Source organism: Habropoda laboriosa, unplaced genomic scaffold (assembly GCF_001263275.1).
Source record: "Habropoda laboriosa isolate 0110345459 unplaced genomic scaffold, ASM126327v1 scaffold92, whole genome shotgun sequence".
Taxonomy (NCBI): Eukaryota; Metazoa; Arthropoda; class Insecta; order Hymenoptera; family Apidae; genus Habropoda; species Habropoda laboriosa.
This window is the reverse complement of record NW_017100268.1, coordinates 3,375,370-3,399,491: the sequence shown is the minus strand read 5'-3', so window position 1 is coordinate 3,399,491 and position 24,122 is coordinate 3,375,370. Positions and strand designations below refer to the sequence as shown.

Below are 24,122 nucleotides of genomic sequence, written 5' to 3'. Positions count from 1 at the left end.
ATCGTGTATACACACGTGTACGTATAACACAAGCATCTGCCATATCCGTGGTTGGCGAAGCGGTCCGGCCACATGAAATTGAAAGTTAGCGTGGGTCGATAGCTACCGCCCAGACCGGTCCAAGTTTACTTGGACATTAACTTACCGATTGGTCCGAGAAAATATCACTGGACTTTCGTTACGGGCCGCTTGCTTGTCCGTCGAGCCTTCCTCGGCAGCGACAGGATAACGCGAAAAATCCAACGAATTTCCCTCGTTCTCCAGTGAACGTTAGCTAAGTTAGCCAAGTCCTGAAGATGGTATACCACAGAGTCACGAGAGTACTTCTTCCCTCGTCCATGGTCGTAATTAATTAAATAATTTATAGCCGCGAGACGAACGAAGGACGATGGTGGCTGGTATGCGCGCTTTTAAGGGCAAGGGGCAATTAACCGTGTATAATTAAACCTGGCAGACTAATTAGACGGCTATGTTAATATTAATTGCGACCCGGTCCATTTTTCTCCCCCCTCTCTCTCCCTCTTCGATTCTCATGATCCAACTGTTGATACCTCTGGTTAGGATGCGTGCAGATTATGCTCTCTGCGCGAAAGTAGAGAATCGAACTTCACCGGTATACGCTTATTTGAATATTCGTTGTTTCGTGCGCGTTCGATGTTTAATCTCGATGCGTTCTACGTATGTACACGGTAGAAATTGGAACGCAGCAAGCATGTTGCTTCACGTTCACCCGATCGAACGAACTTTCGTACCCTAACGAGCACGATTATTTTCGAACTCCTATCAGTTGGTTTACCTGGTTCGAATTGTAGTTGAAGTGTGGCTCTTATTCGATCACAGGTCGCCGGCCAATTATTGGACACCGAGTTTCAACCGACGGTTACAGCGACATGCAAGGCCGGACACATGACGATACGAGTGAATCTGAATCAGAGTTTCGTCGGAGCTGTTCACGCCAGAGATTTTCGGACGCCGCAGTGCATGGCGCCCGGAAATGGCTCTACACACGCCACTCTAGCCATTAATCTACTCGCGCCTAAAGGATCTCCGGATTACTGCGGTGTCTTGGTGAACAACGTAAGTACAATTCCTACCGTTTCATCAATTACATCCTAGAGACTGGGGAAAAAGCAGTCGAAAAACTGTGAAGTACAAATTTTTAACACGTACAATAAGCAGGTTACAACTGAAACGAGAAAAAAAAAATACGATAAAGATATTTACATTTCTTGAATGGAAAAAAAAAGAGAACGCTAATTACTGAAACGTAAACGCTTGGGTAGATCGGAAATAAGGTCAGATAAGAGAACCGCTTAATTACTTTTGTCTTCTAAATTCACCCTTGACGCCCAGTACGCTATGAAACATCCTGTATGATCTCACTTATCGTTTCATCTCCTCTACCGTCACAATGGGACGGTATATTCTACCCTTGTAATTTCCTCTATTTCAAACGTCAGCCTCCATTTAACGCGCCGGCCAACAAATATCCCCCTTAATCCCTGTGTAATTCTTGCAGGACACCGAGGAACGCTCCATCCCCATCGCGGTGAGGATACACAAGACCCTGGAACTGGCGGACGATAAATTCTACGTGATCACGTGCGGAAAAGCTGGATTCAAAAATGCCAAGTACATATAACAGTTTATTAATATTAGCCCGTATCTCGTGAAATCACCGCGGTTCTACAAAGTGTATACATGTCTGTCTGTGTGTGTGTGTGTGTGAGAGAGAGAGAGAGAGGTTAATATCGCAACAGCACGATAATTTCTCTGCTCAGGAACGAGACCTCGCTGGTATCGTTGCGCCTTTTGGACGGAGGCCACAAAGTGCAAGAGGCTATTTATGGTCACAACTACACATTGCGTGCAGAGATCTCGCGACCAGATGGTTCGTACGCAGCGTCTCTCACACCGGGTTTCACCCCTTAACGTTTAATTGGAATTAACGAGCGCGCGTGAAACGCGTTCACGCGCGGCCTCGCTGACGCGCTCTCATCGATCTTTCTCGTTTGCAGGAATGTACGGAATCAAAGTGAAATCGTGTTTCGCGTTCAACAAACGAAACACCAGCGTACAGCTGATAGACGACAAAGGGTACGTTCAATTTTCTTTATTACTCTCTGAGCTCTCTGATTTGTCGAAATTAACACATATATATCGCGTGTACCTTCTGTCGCGTCGATTCAATTAAACACGAAACGGTGAATTTGCGAATTTAAATATGAATTTTACACACCGACCGCCTCATCATCGCCGGCACTGATATCATAACCGATTGCGTAACGCTCGCTTTTCCATGACAAAGGTGTCCCGTAAAGGCTCGGGTCATGACGAAATTCATCTACGATCGGAACACGGGACTGGCGGATGCGACATTGTTCTCGATGTTCCGGTTCCCCGACAGTCCACAGGTGCATTTTCAATGCGACATCGCTGTGTGCAGAGGTAAACTGATTCGCTGAATGATTTCCAATTACGACCTGGGTCGAATCTGGGTTACACAGTGCCGTTCAACTCCACCAGACCAATTAACATGTTCCCCTCGAAAGTTTTCCACCACGGTGACGTGTTACGACGAACTTATCTCTCCAACGATACGTTTTATATCACCTTGCCCGCCACATCTTCCATCGTCGGGCGCCGAAAGAGAAATTTCCCGATTCACACACGTTTTCACAGTGACACGTCGAACGGTATACACCACGCGACAAACCCAGAGATAACACAGGCGAAGAGCGAAACAGTAAAACGGTTTATCTTCTTTTTCCACCAGGAAGCTGCGGTATCCCCGTTTGCGAAGGCGATAACGAGGAAGAAATAAAGGGAGCGTCCTTAATTAATGGGCAAAGCGTGAGCGGCGAGGAAGGAGTGCTTCTAGCGGGCACGAGCGTGTTCGTTCTTGACCCTGGTCAAACGCCATGTAAATATCTCCGCACAGTACTTTTCATACTGGCTAACCTCTTCTCTACTTCCTGCTACTCCATGATACACCGTGATTAAACTTATACCTCCTTCGAAATCTTTTTTCCTCTCCCTTCCTCTCCCTCTCTTTATCTCGTTGAATTAATTAGCCTGCACGCGAAGATTCCTCTCCATTTCAACGATTAAGTCCCGCCAACTGTGTCTTAAGAGTTAACAAACCGCTTGTTTTCCAGCCGTGCAAACACTGTACGAAGATGGCAGCGTGCACCCGTTATGGCTGTTGTGGCTGGCGGTAGCTCTCGGCATTTTGTTCCTCATCATGCTGATAATCAATATATTCCTCTGCTCGGCAATGACCTGCAGCTGCACCAGGACCGACATTATCGAGAAAGAGCCATCGATTATCGAGGACTACGATCCGTATCGTAGCTGGCACGGCTCCCAATACGGCTCGAGGTTTCATTCTATTTATTCCCTTCTTTTTTTCTTTTCTTTTCTTCCTCCTCTCTTGACGTTCGTACGCCAGGCATCGGCTCGGAGATTCCTCGAGATTCCACGAAACTTGTAATTACCCTGGAAACGAGAGAGATTCGCTTCTTTTTTTCACTCTCTCGCCCTTTTTCCTCCTCTTCGTTCGAAACTGTAAAGGGTAGTTGAGATGTTTAGAAAAGGAGGATTCTAGGAATGTGCGTGCTTCGAACTGATTGAAATGCGGCAGCCAAGCCGGAGAATTCTTAGGATTGATTAGTAGGCTTGCTCGAGCGAGATAATGAATATGGGCTCGCGCAAGTGAACCGAACGAATACCTGTGCTCTTTAATTAATTACGATAATGTGTATTAGATTAGAATGATTAAAAGGTTCAGCTACCATATATAATTCATCGGTCGGCTAGTATCGCTACTACCTTAAATTATTCACTTTGTATTCAAAGCGACTCTTATTCTACTCTCTTTCACCGCGCGTAATCAACCTAACGACGTATTGTTAATTATTTTTAGAATGCTCGAATTAATCGTTCTCTCTCTCTCTCTCTCTCTCTCTGTCTAGGTACTCCTTGAATGGAAAGCAAGGATACGCCTCAGGAGGATCGACCATGAATTCCACCAGGTCGATATCGACCAACAGCGATCATTACGCCATAGTTCATTCCAGACCTGGCAGTAGATACTCTGGACCAGGCCAGAAGCATCATCATCATCATAGAGGGCCTCCGTCGAACATCGGCTCGCATTATTCTGGAAAATAACACGCTCGACGGCTACCTAACCAACAACAAATAGAACTATTATATTTTCATTAACGTCCTTGAACGCAATTCGAAAATCAAGCTAACCACGCGATCGCAAGTAACGGGTATTTCGATTCGACAGAATCGTTGCTCACACTGTTCCAAGACAAACTACACGAATACCGAAACAGTAGACGATTAGTCGATCCTTGACTCGAAAGGAAGTTATGAATAGCTCACGGAGAATTCACGGAGATGCCGGGTCAAAAATGACCCATAGCTAAAATCGCTTTCCTGCGCAAGGGAAGTCATATTCCTTTCTTCCAAATTAAACAAATATATTGCGACGAGAAATAATTCAAGGAAACGAGAGACACCTGAATGTCGGGTCAAAGTTGACCCGGCCTCCGGCGTTCCAAGGTTTAACGAAGTTCAACCTGTACTTCGTCGTTTGAGGAATTTATTTCGCGTCAATGATCGACCACCGTAGCTTGATACGTCCTCAATAGTTACTACTAATATATAACATACATAGAATGGTCCGAAATTCCTGCCCTAATGTGTATTTTTCTACCAATGTTCGACTACCGACACGATTGTTTCTTTACTTTCTACTTCGAGGAGGCAGGAAACCCGAGGAAGATGAAATTGTTAAATTTTTCGATACGAATTTTCTTCTTTTCTTTTTTTCAACGAAACGGTGTATCTTACACGTCGAGATATCGCAATCCGTTTCGTTCGATGTTAGTATTTGAGAGAAGGTTCTGCAGCTAGATCGTATATGTATCATATGATAGTCATAAACCTAGGTACTTAGAATCATTTTTTACAACGTTGCGTATTATCGTGCATAATTAAGTGGAATCAGACGAACGCTTTTGTACATAAATTCATTGATCAGATAACATCATCGTTTGTGACCAGGCGACATTTAGAAACGTTCGTTCGTTCGTTCGTTCTCTCGCGATACATGTATGTGTGCGCCGTTCTTTTATACCGTCCAACTAGAAAGTGTCAACGTGCAACGAACAAAATTTCGATAGTTTGTACAAAAAACGAAGAAACGTTTGTGGATTCTAGGGAATGACAGGAGCAAGGAATATATCTAGAGAGTCACTATGTTCTACCGTAGACGAGAGTCCTTTTCTGTAACAGCTCAATGAAACACTCAATGTTCAACGAGTCACAAGTACATGCCCCTTTAAATATAGTAAAATTTTGGAAAAATCGTGACAAGCTTTTATTCAACCTGAACCCACAATTTTAACATTCCGTTAAGTATTGTGATTTTTCGAATTTTTCCAAAAAGTTTCAAGTTAAAAACCAATGCAACCATCACTTTCAAAATATTATTTCTCGTGGATTGATAATTAAAGAAAGTTAAGTAAACTCTTAATTCGCGTATCGTTCACAAGCCCAGAAGTGAATGAACGCCAGAATGAAAGAGGTGGATCGCGTGACTCGACCACTTTACCAGGAAAATCAGCCGTTTCGAGATATTAGAGATGCAGTTATTCTGTAATTAAATCTGAGCGCGTTCGCAAGATGAAATTATCAGTAAAAATGTGCGACCATGGCCGTTAGGGTGTGTTCCATACCTGTTGTTCATGAATACGTCTTGTCACGTAAAGACGCACGCACATTATTCGCTCTGTCATACTAAATACTTCGCTCGAGGACAAATCGCATACGCGAATCAACTGCAATTAAAAGCACGAACAACATTTTCACTCGTACTTCGTACACGTCATCGGTGATTTCAAATTTCCACGCGATAAATCGTCTTTCTCTTTGAATTGAATTGGAGAGAAAAAGGAAAACAGGGAAAATATAGTCTTTATTTCGCGTTGCAAACTGTTTCAAGTAGAATACAGGGTATTTTCCAAGGATTTACTATGGAATTGAAGTAAAGAACAGCTTTTTTTCAAAGATACAAATACCTGCGTGTACCTTTCACTCTTACGCCGTTAATTACTCGGAAAAGATCACATGTCCGGCTTAAACGCGCTGCTTTCCTCTGGCTTAATTGAGCGAGTCTGAGTACCGCTACTGTTGCAACTTCATTTAGCACGGAACTTGTTAACGTTAATGATAACAGCATTCTAGTTTCTCGTATGGTCATTGTCCTCGGCTTTTCTTTCCTTTTTTTTTTTTTTTAAGAAAGTTGGGTCAATGTCTCGTCGCGCTACGCGACAAAAAAAAAAAGAAACGAAGAAAAACGACGCAGCAGAAATGACGAGATAGTCGAGCTTTTAAAAACAAATTTATTATTAAATGTACATCTTTATCTGATAACGGAGTATAGGCGCGAATTGATCGCTTAAATACTACCTGTACAAAAACACGAAAACTCATCTCTCCATGTGGACGATTACCGGTTGAATCTATTAGTCGTTTCGTCGCGTAAATAATTATTACGATGTTCGATCTTGTTAATTTCATGCAAACTAGTATATACCTCGATTGAGTAAAGTTTTCACGCATGATAAAAAAGAAAAGAAAGGACGAGATTGCAATTTAACGACAATCCTCGATGACAGGTCTACCATCGTTGGATTCTACATCGAAATTGGATAAATAAGTTAGTAAAAAAGGAGTAGGATAAAGAATTCGTTCAATGAATGTTAAGAAGAATGATCGATCGAACCGTATCGAAGACAACAATCGATACTGTTTTCCGTCGGTGGAACGAGGAATCTTTACAAATAAATTAGCGCTTCGGCTTTACGAACGTCTGACTAACGGCAGGTACGTTCTACTTCGGCCTCGAAAATCCTTCATCTCCGAGCGACGGAGGCAACGTACGAACAAGGTAGCGTCCACAGACGTTGCTCCGAGGATAATCCAAAGCTGCCCTGGCGGATCCACGCGAGCGCGAAAATCTGGCTGGTTTCTAACCGACAATTAGCGTACACACGGGTTTTATCATCCGGCAATACACCGAAATGAACGTTCCTTCGGTTTCTCGTTCCTTTCCCGCCATAAATCTACGGGGCATAAACCACGGCGAGAGGACGTCTCTTCCACGGAAACAAGAAAACGACACGCCTCGTAGCGGATACAAGGCGGACCTTTGCTCGCCTCGTTAGCACCGGCTGTTAACAGTCCGCTCGGACCGCGCTGCGTCGCGATTGAGTATTTCGTGTTTTAATGGTCCCACCCGTTGATTGTACTCAGCCAAGTGAACCAGAGGGGTTTTTTATCTACAGAAAGAGAAGAAAAAAGAAGGAAGAGAAAAGAATAGGCGAATATCGCGACGCGGTGACGCACAGAGAGTTCGCACCGCGTCGCGATCGCTCAACGGTCATCAAGCGTTGTAACTGTGAGTTGCGAGTAACTGTTGTTTTCTCTTTTTTGTTTTCTGCTTTAACCATGCTTCCCTCTCCACTGCTGGAAGAAGAAAACTCGAGGCACCATTAAATAAACGTAGAAACTATATAATTCCGCGACGACCAATTAACCCCGTCGCGTTGCAGAGAGGATTACGTCGATAATGAAAGAATATTTCGTGTAAAATAAATGGAAGCAATGTGAAATTTCGCGGTGTGTCATCAAATAAATAACGAACGTATCTCTAGGGAAAAAGGAAAATGGACGACGTGGTCGATAGAATATACCGAACGGAAGCTTTTCCTTCTTCCATTACCCTAATCCTCTACGAATACTCTTCTTCTCTATATTATCTTTCCTCCACGTATTGCGTAATACCTAAGAAGTTTCCTCTGTGTGTGTGTGTGTGTGTGTGTATGCTTGTGTGTACGTGTTTTTTTCCTCCGTATATAACCCTAATTGCGCTACTTGAAAAGGCTGACAAGGACAAAAATGGAAGCCGCGTGCTCCGGTTACGAGCACGAATTTTCCTCCCTAACTAAGGCCACTTTAGGAACCTGGATTCGATCCAGCAAAGCGTTTCGTCGTTCGTATATCGCGCGCCTTATATCTCTTCTCGACTACGCCACACTTAAGGGAGCAGGTCGCGATCATCTGGATCGAACGGACCGAGTTTCCTTAAACAGCATTTCCTTTAACGATCACCACCACGGATCCAAGAACCATTTTCACGACGGAAGTTCCCTTTTTCTTCTACCTCGTCGCGCATTGTCTCGCAGATATAATATATACGTGTTCTCTTCGCGCGCTACTTTCAACCCACCAAAAAAACGCACTGTTAATAATCTCGTTAAAATATGTAACGACTATTTTTCTACATTATTTACACAGTTACAAAATGTTAGTAACGTTCTCCGCGGGCTCACCTACGCGACAACAATTTGCCCTTCTCCGCTTTCTGTACCGCGTCACGCTTGCTCTCTCGACAGCTCCTCTAATAAGCGAAATATCACGCGGTGAAGTCACCTGAAGTTTAAAGGTGATCAGGGATCACGCGTACAAGTAGCATGAAGCATCTAGGACGTAATAAATATCGACTATTTGCCAGCCAGTGGGAGTCGTTACCGTCTCTCGCTGTTTACGGCACCAAAAGCTGCATCCGATTAAAACTTTTCCTTGCTTAGCTCCTTTCTTCCGTACGAATTTCTTTTCTTCTTTCCGCCGTCCTCGCCTTTCGAGGATCACGAATATTTGTCTCTCTTACACACTCTCTTTCTCGTTCATTCTCTGTCCCCCTTTGCGTCTCTCCGACGAACGACCCGACAAGAGGAAGATTTACGAAATCGATTCGCTACAGCATACTGACTACTTTACAGGAATACGCTAAGAAATATCGTGTATGCTTTGGACCGCCTCTGATCTCTCGCTTCCGTCAGGATCGATCAGTGAAACGAGCCTAACGACATCGACGGTGGCGTGATAGGTGGTAGATGATCGCCGCATCTCGGGAAATTCGGCGGTATCGGTGGTAAATCGGCGTGCGTTCCAACGTGAAGTATCAAATTCATACCGATGAGTATATGGAAGAGGAAGTGACAATGGACCAGCCAATATCCTGGAAAATGGGAAACGATTATAAGAGAGCGTACGTTGTTACGGCTCGTTTAACCGGTGTTTCGATTAAAAGCGCACGAAAGAGGCGTTGCTCAGCCTGGCTTACCAGGATTGTCCGCACGGAACCGGAAAATGACGTAGCCGTTGTTCGGCACCGCAATAGTGTCCTTGGCAGGTGGCAGATTGAACTGTCGATTTAGCAAACCCCTCTTATCGAGATCCAACGCGTGTTTCAGATTGATCTTCTTCACGTTCTTGTCTGGAGAACGGCCGATACCGATCACGTTGAACGCGTAGCCGTGCAAGTGGAATGGATGCGAGAGATTTGGCTGTTGGACTGTAAACAATTAATAAAACCTACGTTGGAAAAAGAAACAAGCTTCCCGTGATAAAATGGACGGCCTTTCTCCGCATCTGAACGTTTAGACCTATCGTTTAGATCCTATCTCACTCTCGTCTCATCCGTTATTTCTAAATATCTCGTAAAATGGCACATAGCTTATATCCCAACAAACATCCTCAAAATTACGTTCGACGAGCCCTTGAATACGGTGTAATGTTCCCACCGAAAAGTTGCCCTTGTCTTTCGATTTTTAACTGAAAAGCTTCCCCAAATGGAGGATCGTACCTTCGTCGACGAGGACCACTTCGACGACAGCGTTGTAAGGTATATCGACCTGATGAGTGCACATGCAGTTAGCCCCGCAGTCGGCAGGCCTGTTGTCCCCGTTGCAAAATTGCTCGGGCGGGATGTCGTCGATTTGCGAAAGCGGAGGCGCCGGCGGAAATGTGAACGAGATTTCATCGACGAGAGAGATTACATGATCTCCGGTCGGAGCGACTGGAAAATGCAACGTTAGATGACGAACGAACGTTTCGAGCACACGGTACAGTTTCGTTTAATAGATTCAATGGTAATGACTCCTTACGACAGATCGTAAGAAAAAGAAGCTATCCTTTGGAAAGAAACCAGTAGCAGGACGTTCTATACGAAGGCAGTTCGAGGCACGCTTACCCAAGAATCGATTATACGTCTGTGGTTGGAAGACTTCTTCTGGCCTGTAGAAGAGGAAACGGAATGGCAGGAATATTTTCACGTCTGGACGCTGTTGGAGAATTCCTTGATCGATCTGACGTGAATTCTTCAGCTGGCTCACGCAAATCGCGTCCACGCGCTCGCGATTGCAAATCGCGTCCAGGGGATTCAGTACCTGAAAACGTCGTAACATCCATGTGGCTTCGTTCGTTAATTCATCCCTTCCGAGAGATTACGGAGACCTCATCTGTTGAAAGATCGTGTAATCTCTCGCTCCCGAGAGATTGCGATAATTTGTAACGCATTTTCACGCTTTCCTCAACACCTGTATCGCGATCTTCAAGCTTCAACGAGAAAATCTTATTTCCTCTCGTTTCCATCACTTGCGCGCCGTTAAATCTCTCAAGAGTTCCACTTCTCCTCCTTCGTTTTTAAACGCACTTCACGCAAGTGAGGAACACTCTGCGGACACAACTAACGACATTCCAAATCCGAAATATCCGAGCCGGTGGTAAAACACCAACTAAGGACACTTTAATTTCATTCAGCCTGACATTCGCTTTTAAAACGACCGACTAGCGGCACTTCCCTCCAGACGACACCGTAATTAAGCCAAAAACTCTCGAGCGACTTTCTCTCTCTCTTCCTCTATTCGGCGAGGGAGATCGCTTCGGGTACATAAAACGGAGTGAAAAAAGCGTCGTGCAATTGCTATACTTACAACACCCTGCGGAAGACCAAAATCGTAAGTGGGCGCTGTGGTAGTAGGTTGATACGGTCCACGAGCGTAACGCAGTATGGCCAACTGTTGTGCACGAGGGATACCGCATTCGCCTAACGCGCGGACCTGAATCCAATAAGCGCCGACCGGTTGATCCGCGTTTATTACGAAGTCGTATCGCTCGCCTGTGTAGTAACATCATCGGGGTCAGCATTTCACTTTTACGACCAATTAAAACGTGCGCGACGATAAGAGGCGAGGTGAAAAATTCAATCTTACCGGAGAACGAGATGATCGTGTCTACTGTTACCGGTTGCACAGCTTCTCCGTCGGTCGCGATCACGGTTAGAGAGTGACCTTCGAACGTGATCTGAGATGGGCAAACTGATCCGAAGGAGTTGATCATTCGGAAACGATAACGACGACCAGGAGTTATGGTGAACACTTCGAGCGGTGTGTTCGTCATGAAACCGGTGTTTGGATCCTGTGGACAGAAACGGGTTCTCCAGTGCCTCGTGTGCGCATGTGTCTGGTTTATGGCAGTAGATCTTTCGATTTTTCGACATTCCTTCGAACGACGGGAGAAGGAAATTCGAGAGGGGAGAGTTAATCTGTATCTTTTTCAGGTGACGTGCTTTAATAACGGACACGACGAAAGGGAGAAAGTGGACGAGGAAAAAGGGATCGAGTGGTGGTGATTAAATTTATTACAGGTCGTTCGTTAAGGATGGCGAAGGATGAAACGAGGTCGTACGAGGAAGAGATCCATACCCTGAATTGTCCTTTTCCGTTGATCAACACACTTTCAGGTGCTTGGCCAGTGTTCACCGCCAGACGACCTGGGAAACGTTCAGCCGCGTTCTCGTGGAACCAATCGCTGAGTAGGACGACGTGAGTAGTCAGATCGTAGTCGTAAAGATGGCTGTTAGGATCTTTACTCGGCGGTTGACGTATCACGATACTTCCGTATAGGCCGTCTATCTTCTGTAATCCGGTGTGAGCGTGCCAGAAGTGCGTACCCTCGTTTCCAGCCATCCACTGATACCTGTGTTACGTGCGTGCACGTTGTGAAAAGAATCGAAGGATAAGTTTTCGAATGAAATTTCATCGAATAATTTTCCTCTCTTAATTATACCTGAATGTACTCCCTTCTTGAATGGGACATTGAGTCACGAACGGTACACCGTCGTAGTATTGAGTTCCCCTTTGCCATATACCGTGCCAGTGAATGGTTACCTCCATACCTTCGATATGATTTTCCACGTCGATTACCACCTTATCACCCTGACAGACTTGAATACTTGGACCAGGTACCATTCTGTTCGCTGTGAGGATACCTCGTTCTACACCGTCTGCTAAGACACACTGGCAGTCGCTCCAGACGACGTTCGTCGCGTTCGGGGTACATATTTGACATGCTCTATCGATCGTGGAAAGATCGCGTTATGAATTGGTATTGTCGGTGGAAGCGGCGTAGTGAGATCGTAAAATTTGTTAGGCATCAAAGTGTGCTAATTCGAGAGTTAAAACAGCTGCTCGAGGGAGATAGATCTATGTAATTGGTTCTGGAAATTGTAGCATCTTTGAAAAAATTTTTCTGCGGCTTAACCCTTTGCACTGAATTCGATCTTCTTTGAAAATTTTTAAAATTAGCGTAGAAATTAAGTATACTATTTTATTTCAATATTCGACGTATTCTCTGTTTTACTTATGGGGATCCGTAGATCTTCTCTCTGTCTTGTTTATTTATTCACCAAGTGACAATTATTTGTTGTCGCATCTCAATCGCCACTCGATTGCAAAGGGTTAATTTTCACCAATATGGAAATTACTGTCGAGCATAAATATGAATTCACAAACGACGTTAATGCTTCAATTTAGGACCTCGCTACATTTCTTCCACCAGCTGTACATTTGCAACTTCTCTGTTACAAATGGAACGTTTAAAAAGGAATTCGTTTGCGAAGGATGGAAAATTCGTTGGAAAAGTTATTCCTCGAGTAAACATAATACTCACGCCCCAAGAACGGTGTAATACTCAAGGGTGAAGTGATAGTAGCATATCCTGGGTGGTTCATTTTCGCGACAGGCTCTGGCGCATTCGTCAGGGGAGGAAAGCGCTGGATTTCGACGCAATTCAGCCGTGGCACGTTCACTGTAATCAAGGGGTCTCGTCCTCGGTGGCCTGACAGTCGCCCCTCGACTACCAAGATTGTCGATTCCTCCAAAGCCGCTTCGGAATACATTGGCAGACGGGTGAGTTTGCACCAGGCCGTGGCTCGATGGGAAAAAGTTCGTGTCGTCCGTGAATATGTTGCCTGTCTTGATGGTGGGCGTCCAGAAGGAAGACGCTGGCGTCTGGTCGGAGACTACATCTGCAATTAAAAGACAAGCCGTTAAGGTGATTACTAATGCCTGAATTGAACTTCGATTTAAACGTGGAAATCTGAATTTGAAAATTTTTATTTCGGTGGTTCAATCTGAAAATTTGAATTCCAGTGCTTGAATCTGAACCCTTGAATCTAAAAATTAAATCTGAAAGTGTTAATTCAAGAAATCGAATTTGGCAATTTGGACATTTGGAAATTTCAATGTGAAAGTTTGACGTTGAATTAGAAAGTTCGAACCTGGTAAGGTAAATTCGAACAGTCGACTTTGCACGTCTGAACTGCTGAATTCCACCGGAATCCGCTCGGAATAGAAATTAGGGAAGGAGGTCTCGCTGGATACGGTTGAAAACCCGTCCTTCATAAACGCCGGCAGAGTTTATGTTTTTCCGGCACGATCGTGATACAACGTAAAGAGAACACGATGAACGAGGAAACTAAGAAATCGTGCGATGACCTGAAAGATATTTGTCCTTTTTCTCCGCGTTATAATAACCTCGTGCACACGTAAGAAACGCCACAATGAAACCGGTACAAGATAGCAAATTTCGATAATTAACAGCGTACAAACGATACACCTATCGTTATTTACAACGGCGTAAATACACGTTTCATCGTTACGACACTTCATAACTATAAACGACGTAATCGACAGGATGGCAACACGGTAAAGTACAATATTATACATCTTACGTACAATGTAACACTTAATGTCGTACCAACGCCATTCGTTACCGACAAATACAACACGTGAATACCTAACCGTACCACGAAGAAAGCAAACTCTCTCCGGCGGTGTTTCTCGTCGCGCGTGTAAAAGTTCCGTCTCGGTTTATAAGGAAAAATGGCCTGCGATTAAAACACGCTACCGACTTCTAATGCGCATTCATAGATCTAAAAACGATCGTTTATCTCGACCGTGCGCCTTGCCCGGCTACGAAAGTATGCGAGGCAAAGAGAGAAATTGCGCTCGAGCACGGACGCGAATCCTCGAGAGTCAAGGTAGGGGACGTTATCGTTAGGTTATCTTTCACCTCGTGACCCTCGCGCGAGATAACCAACGCGACTTTTAGTTGTGCAACGAGAGATACACTCTGTGGAGGACACGGTGAAAAAGAATCCGGAGTAGAGAAAAAAAGTCGTCTCGCCTTTGAAAATAACTTCCACCGTATCATTACTCAATGAGATAATTAGCAGCAAGCACAAAGAGCGATTAACTCATTAATTATGACGGCTGCAAGGTACAAGGTGTGCGTCCAAGTATGAGAACCACACGCGAGCTAGAGACCACGATTAATTTGATGGTCACCTTAGTGGCTCGCTCACGCTGTATTTTCCCCTTAATTATCGCGACGCTCGAGTGATTCCTGCGAGCGGTTTTCACAACCGTCGATCTGAGCCACGGCCCGCGGCTCCTCCAACTGCCAATTATGGCATACACGCCTTCGTATTAGCAAATTTATCGTTTCTTTCATTTTTAGTTTTGGAATTTCGCCTCGATTCTGGCACGAGCTAGTTACGATTTCATTTCGGTTGCACGGTTCATGCGAAATTGCTTTTGTGAAACTTTCATTGCTAGCTGTTTTTCGGTTAATTGTCGTTGTTCGTCGTTTCGAGGAAAGAAATTCTATCAACGTGGCCTCGCCAAGGTTTCACAAATCTCGCGAATGTCCGTCTGCAATCTTCCGCGTAAATGAACAAACAAGGTACCGATCAATTTCCTACGCAAACACGGCGACGTTCCGTGAACCGGTTTTGTCACGCGGAAAGTATCACGCGTGCAGGGTCATTGAAAAAATCGCGGTGGAATTTCGGATTGCGTAGCGAGCGTTCGGAATCAAACTAGCCGCGGCTACAACTGCTAGAATGCTGATCTAGAATAACGTTCTCCCGATGAAAACTAGAAACTAGGTACACTTATTTCGCCGTATTCGTTCGTTGCTGCAACCATCAGTATCACGTGAGATTGCGCAGGAAGAATCTGGGAAAACTCGCAATTTTTCTCGAGTCTGGTAGCAGAATTTCACCGCGAAAAGTGCTGCAAAACGAAAGTGGAGAAAGTATCGGAAAAACGTTGAATTTCTGGGAAATTCTGCTCGTCATGTTTCACGAACACTCTTGTAATTATTATGCAAGAAACGCATAATCTCTTCGTGCCGCTAGTTATCCCGCGAAATTAGGTTACTCGGGAAAAATCCAATAAAATCCTCTATTAATAACGCTAGTTACGCAAGAAAAACATATAATGTTTTATCGTCGGTAGTTACCGGAGGAAATTAGGTTAGGAAAAATTCTTTCGCCGAGCGCAATTTTAATATTTACGATTGGATTTTGCGATCAGCTCTCGGTGCGTCGACTTGACGAAGCGAACTCACCGATACCAGAGAGAGAGAGAGAACTGCTTTTCAATATTTAACTACCCTGTACAACTATAGACATTATGCTTAAAGGGTTATAGTATTGTAATTCACCATTCTATCCGGTCGCACGCCAGGCGGTCGGCCTCGTCCGCGACCGGCATAGGCGTGCATTATTTACGACCCTGCACCGAACAGACATCGTGACGTAAAAATTCTTCGTGGATGAATTATGCCGCTCGCTTGGTATGCGAATTTTTTCCACCAGACACTGGCGTCGTGCGCCTACAAAGCTTTGAGCCGGCGCGTACCAGGCTTGAAAGCTCCCATTTGTCTAAAGTGTACCGTGACTTTTGCGCGGAGCACGCTTGGAAAAATCTTGCATCGGGAATTCTCGCTGGAAAGGAGAAAACAAGAGGAACGAAACGAATTTTCCCACCCCTTTCTTATTTGGAAATTTCAATGTGAAAGTTTGACGTTGAATTAGAAAGTTCGAACCTGGTAAGGTAAATTCGAACAGTCGACTTTGCACGTCTGAACTGCTGAATTCCACCGGAATCCGCTCGGAATAGAAATTAGGGAAGGAGGTCTCGCTGGATACGGTTGAAAACCCGTCCTTCATAAACGCCGGCAGAGTTTATGTTTTTCCGGCACGATCGTGATACAACGTAAAGAGAACACGATGAACGAGGAAACTAAGAAATCGTGCGATGACCTGAAAGATATTTGTCCTTTTTCTCCGCGTTATAATAACCTCGTGCACACGTAAGAAACGCCACAATGAAACCGGTACAAGATAGCAAATTTCGATAATTAACAGCGTACAAACGATACACCTATCGTTATTTACAACGGCGTAAATACACGTTTCATCGTTACGACACTTCATAACTATAAACGACGTAATCGACAGGATGGCAACACGGTAAAGTACAATATTATACATCTTACGTACAATGTAACACTTAATGTCGTACCAACGCCATTCGTTACCGACAAATACAACACGTGAATACCTAACCGTACCACGAAGAAAGCAAACTCTCTCCGGCGGTGTTTCTCGTCGCGCGTGTAAAAGTTCCGTCTCGGTTTATAAGGAAAAATGGCCTGCGATTAAAACACGCTACCGACTTCTAATGCGCATTCATAGATCTAAAAACGATCGTTTATCTCGACCGTGCGCCTTGCCCGGCTACGAAAGTATGCGAGGCAAAGAGAGAAATTGCGCTCGAGCACGGACGCGAATCCTCGAGAGTCAAGGTAGGGGACGTTATCGTTAGGTTATCTTTCACCTCGTGACCCTCGCGCGAGATAACCAACGCGACTTTTAGTTGTGCAACGAGAGATACACTCTGTGGAGGACACGGTGAAAAAGAATCCGGAGTAGAGAAAAAAAGTCGTCTCGCCTTTGAAAATAACTTCCACCGTATCATTACTCAATGAGATAATTAGCAGCAAGCACAAAGAGCGATTAACTCATTAATTATGACGGCTGCAAGGTACAAGGTGTGCGTCCAAGTATGAGAACCACACGCGAGCTAGAGACCACGATTAATTTGATGGTCACCTTAGTGGCTCGCTCACGCTGTATTTTCCCCTTAATTATCGCGACGCTCGAGTGATTCCTGCGAGCGGTTTTCACAACCGTCGATCTGAGCCACGGCCCGCGGCTCCTCCAACTGCCAATTATGGCATACACGCCTTCGTATTAGCAAATTTATCGTTTCTTTCATTTTTAGTTTTGGAATTTCGCCTCGATTCTGGCACGAGCTAGTTACGATTTCATTTCGGTTGCACGGTTCATGCGAAATTGCTTTTGTGAAACTTTCATTGCTAGCTGTTTTTCGGTTAATTGTCGTTGTTCGTCGTTTCGAGGAAAGAAATTCTATCAACGTGGCCTCGCCAAGGTTTCACAAATCTCGCGAATGTCCGTCTGCAATCTTCCGCGTAAATGAACAAACAAGGTACCGATCAATTTCCTACGCAAACACGGCGACGTTCCGTGAACCGGTTTTGTCACGCGGAAAGTATCACGCGTGCAGGGTCATTGAAAAAATCGCGGTGGAATTTCGGATTGCGTAGCGAGCGTTCGGAATCAAACTAGCCGCGGCTACAACTGCTAGAATGCTGATCTAGAATAACGTTCTCCCGATGAAAACTAGAAACTAGGTACACTTATTTCGCCGTATTCGTTCGTTGCTGCAACCATCAGTATCACGTGAGATTGCGCAGGAAGAATCTGGGAAAACTCGCAATTTTTCTCGAGTCTGGTAGCAGAATTTCACCGCGAAAAGTGCTGCAAAACGAAAGTGGAGAAAGTATCGGAAAAACGTTGAATTTCTGGGAAATTCTGCTCGTCATGTTTCACGAACACTCTTGTAATTATTATGCAAGAAACGCATAATCTCTTCGTGCCGCTAGTTATCCCGCGAAATTAGGTTACTCGGGAAAAATCCAATAAAATCCTCTATTAATAACGCTAGTTACGCAAGAAAAACATATAATGTTTTATCGTCGGTAGTTACCGGAGGAAATTAGGTTAGGAAAAATTCTTTCGCCGAGCGCAATTTTAATATTTACGATTGGATTTTGCGATCAGCTCTCGGTGCGTCGACTTGACGAAGCGAACTCACCGATACCAGAGAGAGAGAGAGAACTGCTTTTCAATATTTAACTACCCTGTACAACTATAGACATTATGCTTAAAGGGTTATAGTATTGTAATTCACCATTCTATCCGGTCGCACGCCAGGCGGTCGGCCTCGTCCGCGACCGGCATAGGCGTGCATTATTTACGACCCTGCACCGAACAGACATCGTGACGTAAAAATTCTTCGTGGATGAATTATGCCGCTCGCTTGGTATGCGAATTTTTTCCACCAGACACTGGCGTCGTGCGCCTACAAAGCTTTGAGCCGGCGCGTACCAGGCTTGAAAGCTCCCATTTGTCTAAAGTGTACCGTGACTTTTGCGCGGAGCACGCTCGGAAAAATCTTGCATCGGGAATTCTCGCTGGAAAGGAGAAAACAAGAGGAACGAAACGAATTTTCCCACCCCTTTCTTTCTTCTTTTCCTTCTTTCGACAATCGCGATTCCACGAAACGAGATAACAGATGTGATTGGTGGATAAATCACGAGTCGTTAACCTACACGGTAAATTTTATATCATTTCCAATGGTTCTTTCCCGCATCTACAGAGTGTCTCAGCTGACATTTCTCCTAAAGTGTATGCAAATCGCTACTCGATCGACGCGTTTCGCAACGTTTCCGCGTAAAAGTTCACGGCGATCGTTCGAGAAATTTCTCCAGGACCTCGTGGGTTCCTTCCAACAAAGTTCAAACGACGATTCGACCGATTTGGAAACTGTTTAAGGAACTCGAACGGTTCTGTATTACGTGAAATTCGTGGATCACTGGTCGTTCCGATAATTCATTTAAGGAACTCGAACGGTTCTGTATTACGTGAAATTCGTGGATCACTGGTCGTTCCGATAATTACCGTATTTCACGTATATTTCCTTGAATTTCGTTTCGTACAAGACTGCAGGAAATCGTGGGTTGTCGACTGGTACCGATCGAACCGGGGTCCAAATGGAACAACAAAAGAAACGATCGGAAAAGAACGTCTGTCGTAATGGTATTTTAGTAATCGACGCTCTGAATCACAATGAGCCACCGTTGGCGAAAAAACGGGTCCATAAAGTAGACAAGAACATGAGTGAAGCTAGTTTTTTGCACTTCTGCCATTCCGTGGCAATTTCGTAAACCATCGGGATTACCTAACCTTCTCCGAGCAGGCTGGCCGAGAAAAAACGTGCAGATTTACAATTTATCTCTGTCAGAGATTCGGTAAATCTCTGGATTCTTACCGCGACCCGATTCAGAAAATCTTCATATCCGTTGCGCCTAAGTATCTTTCGCAGCTTCGTCGATTCACTTCCTCGATTGTTGCATAGCTGTGTGACCATTGAAGTAAAGTTCTACGCGTTCATATCCGTTGCGCCTAAGTATCTTTCGCAGCTTCGTCGATTCACTTCCTCGATTGTTGCATTGTTGCATAGCTGTGTGACCATTGAAGTAAAGTTCTACGCGATATACACTCCGAGACGAAAACGAAAAGGAAAGTAAAGCACTAAAATTAACAGGATCAGCGTTACGATAATCTCGCGGATAGTAAGGTTCGAATCGTAGTAGAGCAATTGTCGAAAGCGCGCATTGTATCCGAGGTGAGATTATCGTCGGTGCATTCCGTTCTACGAACGGCGATGCTCGGCCAATAATGGCGAATATACGAGGACATTTACGAGGGGGTAAAAGTAGAAAGCGTGAATAAATTCACGCGTACAACGATCTCCGAGAATCTGATTCGGAAACGCGAGAGACAGCAGGAGGTAGGAGATCTTGATGGAATGAGTTTTTTCTGTTAACGGAAACGCGTCAAAGTCGCGCGAGATCCCGCGAGATGTGTCTGAAACGACAGTTGGGAAACGGTCGAGCGACTTGTCAAAATTATCGGATCTCCCTAGTTTGATGTGTCATTATCCAACGTCCCGCGGATCGCGTTTCATTATATAATTTTCATAGGTTTTACGTAACGCAACGGAGCGCGAGGTAACGCGAGTTTACATAATACCACCGTGTGCTTATGGTAGGCTCGCGAATCGGGTTTAGAGAGTCCACCTACGTCGCCTCTACGTGAAAACCCTGTCACGCGGATGCTTTTTTACGATGACAGTGCGATGAAGCAATGTGACGGGCCAGTTCCTATGTAGCGACAGGGGACCGCGAACAATGCGGCTGTGTAATAAGCCGGGCAATTTCTTCGTCCCCATAGGAGAAACGTCACCTACGCGGCTGACGCAAAAATACGCTTGCGTAAGGAAAGACGGATGATCGCGGGAAAAATGGAATTGCATCGGGAGAAAGATGCGACCGCGACGTGGATTTCGGGGGAATTTATGAACGTGTGCGCGGTGGATTGATGCAAGGATTTGTACCAGTCGGATTTAACGTCTGCGAGCCGATTTCTCTACGTTCGCGAGAAGAATAGTCAGGGTTCGTTGCAATTTTATATTTTTATAAGAGATGCACGAGTTGGTAATTGTTAGAAACGCGTTGGATAGCGATGGAATGCGTTAGGATGGGAATAAAGAAATAAAACGTAACTTCTAAGACACGTTGAATTACAAAGGGTTAGGGGTGGTATACTCTTTGAGATTAATTAGTAAATAGAAATTCTGCAAATTTGGGTTAGATTCTTCCTCAACGATTCGTAGTCGTGAGAGATTTATACGAACGTGTAGCTTATAAAGTGTTAAGGGTAGTGTATTCTTAGTGACACTGTCTCGGGACGAATCAAAGTTCCCCAAATCGAAACTAAATCCTTTCTCACCGATTCACAGTGGCGAAAAAAATTTAAATGATCACACGAAAATCCTCTATTTCGCGATTTTGTACGACTGTTAATGCCGCAAGAAAGTGCGAAACCGAACCGTGTGAAATAAAATTTTATCACGGATTGAGTGTACGATCTTCTTATTCTAAAGGATGCGAAACAAGTTTCTGGAACAGATTGCATTAAGGTACCCCGAGAAATTCCACAATTCTAATTTGCATCCGCAGAACTTGCTTGTCAGGCGTGTCGTAAATGAGAACGTCGAGATTTCACGCTGACGTGACGTGGGTCAGGGAATCGCGTCGAGATTCGTTCTTCAGTAGTCACGCGGCAAATATTCGAGACCTCGATAATCCGGCAATTACAAGTACTCGTTAACGGGATTATTTATGTTACAGCCCGCTCGTACTGGGGAAAAAAGGGGAAAGTAGCGGGTGCAAGAGGAGGATGGTAATTACCCGGCAATTTCGAACATCGAAATTTCGATCGAAATCACCGGGATGGATGCAAAAGGATATTTGAAACGAGAAAGGGGAACGCTGTTCCCTCTCGTGATGCACTTTCTTCGATCTTTCACTTTCGTTTCCGGGTCAATATCGTGCATAACGATGTCTCCCCTTTCGTACACTCGCCATCTTATTAAGTCCCTGTCAAACGAACAGACGATTCGGCGAACAGCCAAACCCTCTCGTGTCGCATTAACATCTTGCTTTTACGTTTCTCTTCCTTCGCGTCACGTCGACGTACCGTAATTTCTCATTCGACCTGACACTTTTTCTTTCACGCGTGCGTTCATTCCGCCCATTTTTTTTCCCGCTTCTTTTTTAGGGGGCGCGGTTTCGACGATTCCCAAGCATGCTCCGAACATTGTTCAAATTCACATGCACGCCCTTTGTTCCCTCCACCACCGGTGAATTCACGATCGATCGATTTCACACGCTCGAGAGAAAGATCCGTCGGTGAACAAGACGGGAGAACTGTGATCTAACAGGGACAAAGGAAACCGCGAAACGGGACCAACGCGTAAATGTCAAGATGTCGATCCTGTCACGAATCCAAGTTCTGTCCTTCTCCTGCGGTATGCGATTGAACTTTGCCGTGGCACTTGAACGAAACGGAGAGAACCGATGCGCGGAATATGTTTCGAACTGTGTCTAACCTTTAATTAGATTACAGAACACGGTATACGCAACCGTACACGTTTTACTCGTGTGGAACTAACAAGACATTAAACATGCTCTTTTAGATATATCGACGGCAGAGGCGTGTCGTGTCTCAATATTACACAGCCAAGTGTGAACCCATGTGACTGACGAGAATAAAAAGGAAAAAAATGGAAAGTTGAATGAAGAGTAATTAATAACAGTTGAGTCACGATAGATCCCTGTGTATATCAACATTTACCGTTTTCACATTTTCTACGCTCTTGTAGGTGGTTGTTATTTGAAGGACAGCCATCACGTTCGCGTAACAATATTCCTTTCGATTTTCACCAGACCGCATATTCGATATCAATTTATCCGTCAATCGCGAATTATTCCCAACGACGATCGCGGTAGACGAAGATCGTGAAACCGGAGCTGCTAACGAAGAGAATATTCACGGATAGGGGAGCCTGTGCAAGGAAGTGAGAGCGGAATAAAACACGAGTTGCGTGATGGTATTACGATTTCGTTTTATTACGTACCGATTACGATCAGGAAAATTATTTCCCGCACAATTAGACGATTAAATTATTGTTCCACCTTGTGTAAAACGTGATTCGTTCTTTTTCTCGTCGTAAATTTCACGTTAAACGACTTTCTCGCTTAGGCCGTTTCTCAAAATCAACATCTAATCAACGTGATAATTAACCAAGTAGTGAAATAAAACGATCTACGACTGGTAGACAGGTCTTCGAAGACATTCGCAGCGTGGGATTCACGAGACCACGATCACGAATGCTCATCGCTGTTAAAGTTCAAACAAAAGGTAAAGTTCAAATAAAAGTGGGATCGGGTGCTATTGACTCCGCGGCACGTTGAATGTTGCGCCTTGATCGTGGTTTCGCGTCCTCGTTCTTCCCTGTGTGTCGAGCCACAGCCGGCAGCAATCGAAATGTCACAGTTAGCACGAAGACACTCTTCTTCGAATCGTAAATAAAGAAAAAGGGGAGCAAAAATCTTTTAGCATCCTTTGTTTCAGGCAATAACAACTACCTGGCTCGATACGATACACACACACACACGCGTCCTATTAGAATATGTAAATTGCACGAGGAAAGTTGATCCACCTTAGACGATTTTATTCACTCAAGTTCAACGAAACAACTCTCCACCTGATTCACCCCTCGTTCGTACACCTTGACCCCTTTTATATCTCGCCGTTTCACTTGGCGCACGAACCGTGGAGACAGATCAGACAATGGCGAGGCGAACTATTTCCCCGATACCTGTACATGGAAACGCGCCTAGAAAATCCGTTCCAATTATTTCGTGGCAAGAAAACCGACTCCCGGTGAACACTTATCTCATTAACGTTCCAACAGGAGTGTTTTGCCCCGCGGAAATCACCGAACGATGGAACACATTCGTGGATCAAGGAGTCGCGGTTGAAATTCTTCGTATCTCGTCGAGAGAGGAAGAAAGTCGGACACTTGTCGTATGTAAGTTCCCTAGATCGACGAAGGATGTTGGTCGAAGACACGGGGAAGTTGAATAGAAAGCGCGATGATCCGCGAACGAACTTGACCTTGTCCTTGTCCCCGTCTCATCTCACGTTCAGAGGACTGAACCAACCGTGTTCTTCCCGCCGAGAGTTGTGCAAAACGCGAGGTATTGTGCAAAACACGAGGCGAGCGTCGCTTTGCAAGAAGGTGAAGGGAATAAGGCGCGATGTTGCATCGTTACGACGCCGTATAAACAGAGATTGCGCTAATGAATGTAATAACGGTCCACTCGAACAGGAGCTTTCTAGTCACTGGATTACGTTCAGATTACCCAGGACGCGCGATTTATTAACGCGGTTACAGAGAGAGAGAGAGAGACTTCGGTAGTTCTATTTTATTCCCATGCTTTCATCGAGACTGTCATTTGTGTTATTTATGGGTATGTAGATAGGAATGATTTTATTCGAGCGAGCGTCGCTT

At 44.7% G+C, this 24,122-nt stretch overlaps 2 protein-coding genes across 2 annotated transcripts in view; one reads left to right on the top strand and one right to left on the bottom strand.

Annotated features, from left to right (window-relative positions):
* LOC108573436 overlaps nt 1-4,833 on the top strand; it is a 25,980-nt gene extending 21,147 nt beyond the window's left edge. Inside the window, exons 2-9 of the mRNA XM_017935885.1 lie at nt 841-1,077; nt 1,520-1,632; nt 1,782-1,891; nt 2,019-2,097; nt 2,309-2,448; nt 2,777-2,923; nt 3,159-3,381; nt 3,975-4,833. Coding sequence (XP_017791374.1) covers nt 841-1,077; nt 1,520-1,632; nt 1,782-1,891; nt 2,019-2,097; nt 2,309-2,448; nt 2,777-2,923; nt 3,159-3,381; nt 3,975-4,173 — 1,248 coding nt within the window. The 3' untranslated portion in view covers nt 4,174-4,833. The remainder of the gene's footprint in view (nt 1-840; nt 1,078-1,519; nt 1,633-1,781; nt 1,892-2,018; nt 2,098-2,308; nt 2,449-2,776; nt 2,924-3,158; nt 3,382-3,974) is intronic.
* Nucleotides 4,834-8,791: 3,958 nt separating this feature from the next.
* Nucleotides 8,792-15,930, bottom strand: LOC108573419 (laccase-1-like). Its single transcript, XM_017935860.1, has 10 exons — nt 15,912-15,930; nt 12,874-13,231; nt 11,992-12,276; nt 11,628-11,901; nt 11,136-11,340; nt 10,857-11,041; nt 10,115-10,310; nt 9,728-9,940; nt 9,206-9,436; nt 8,792-9,100 (listed from the first exon to the last, which is right to left on the bottom strand). Exons 1-10 carry the CDS (start codon nt 15,928-15,930, stop codon nt 8,928-8,930), a joined length of 2,139 nt encoding a protein of 712 aa, XP_017791349.1. The 3' UTR covers nt 8,792-8,927.
* Between the last annotated feature and the right edge of the window lie 8,192 nt (nt 15,931-24,122).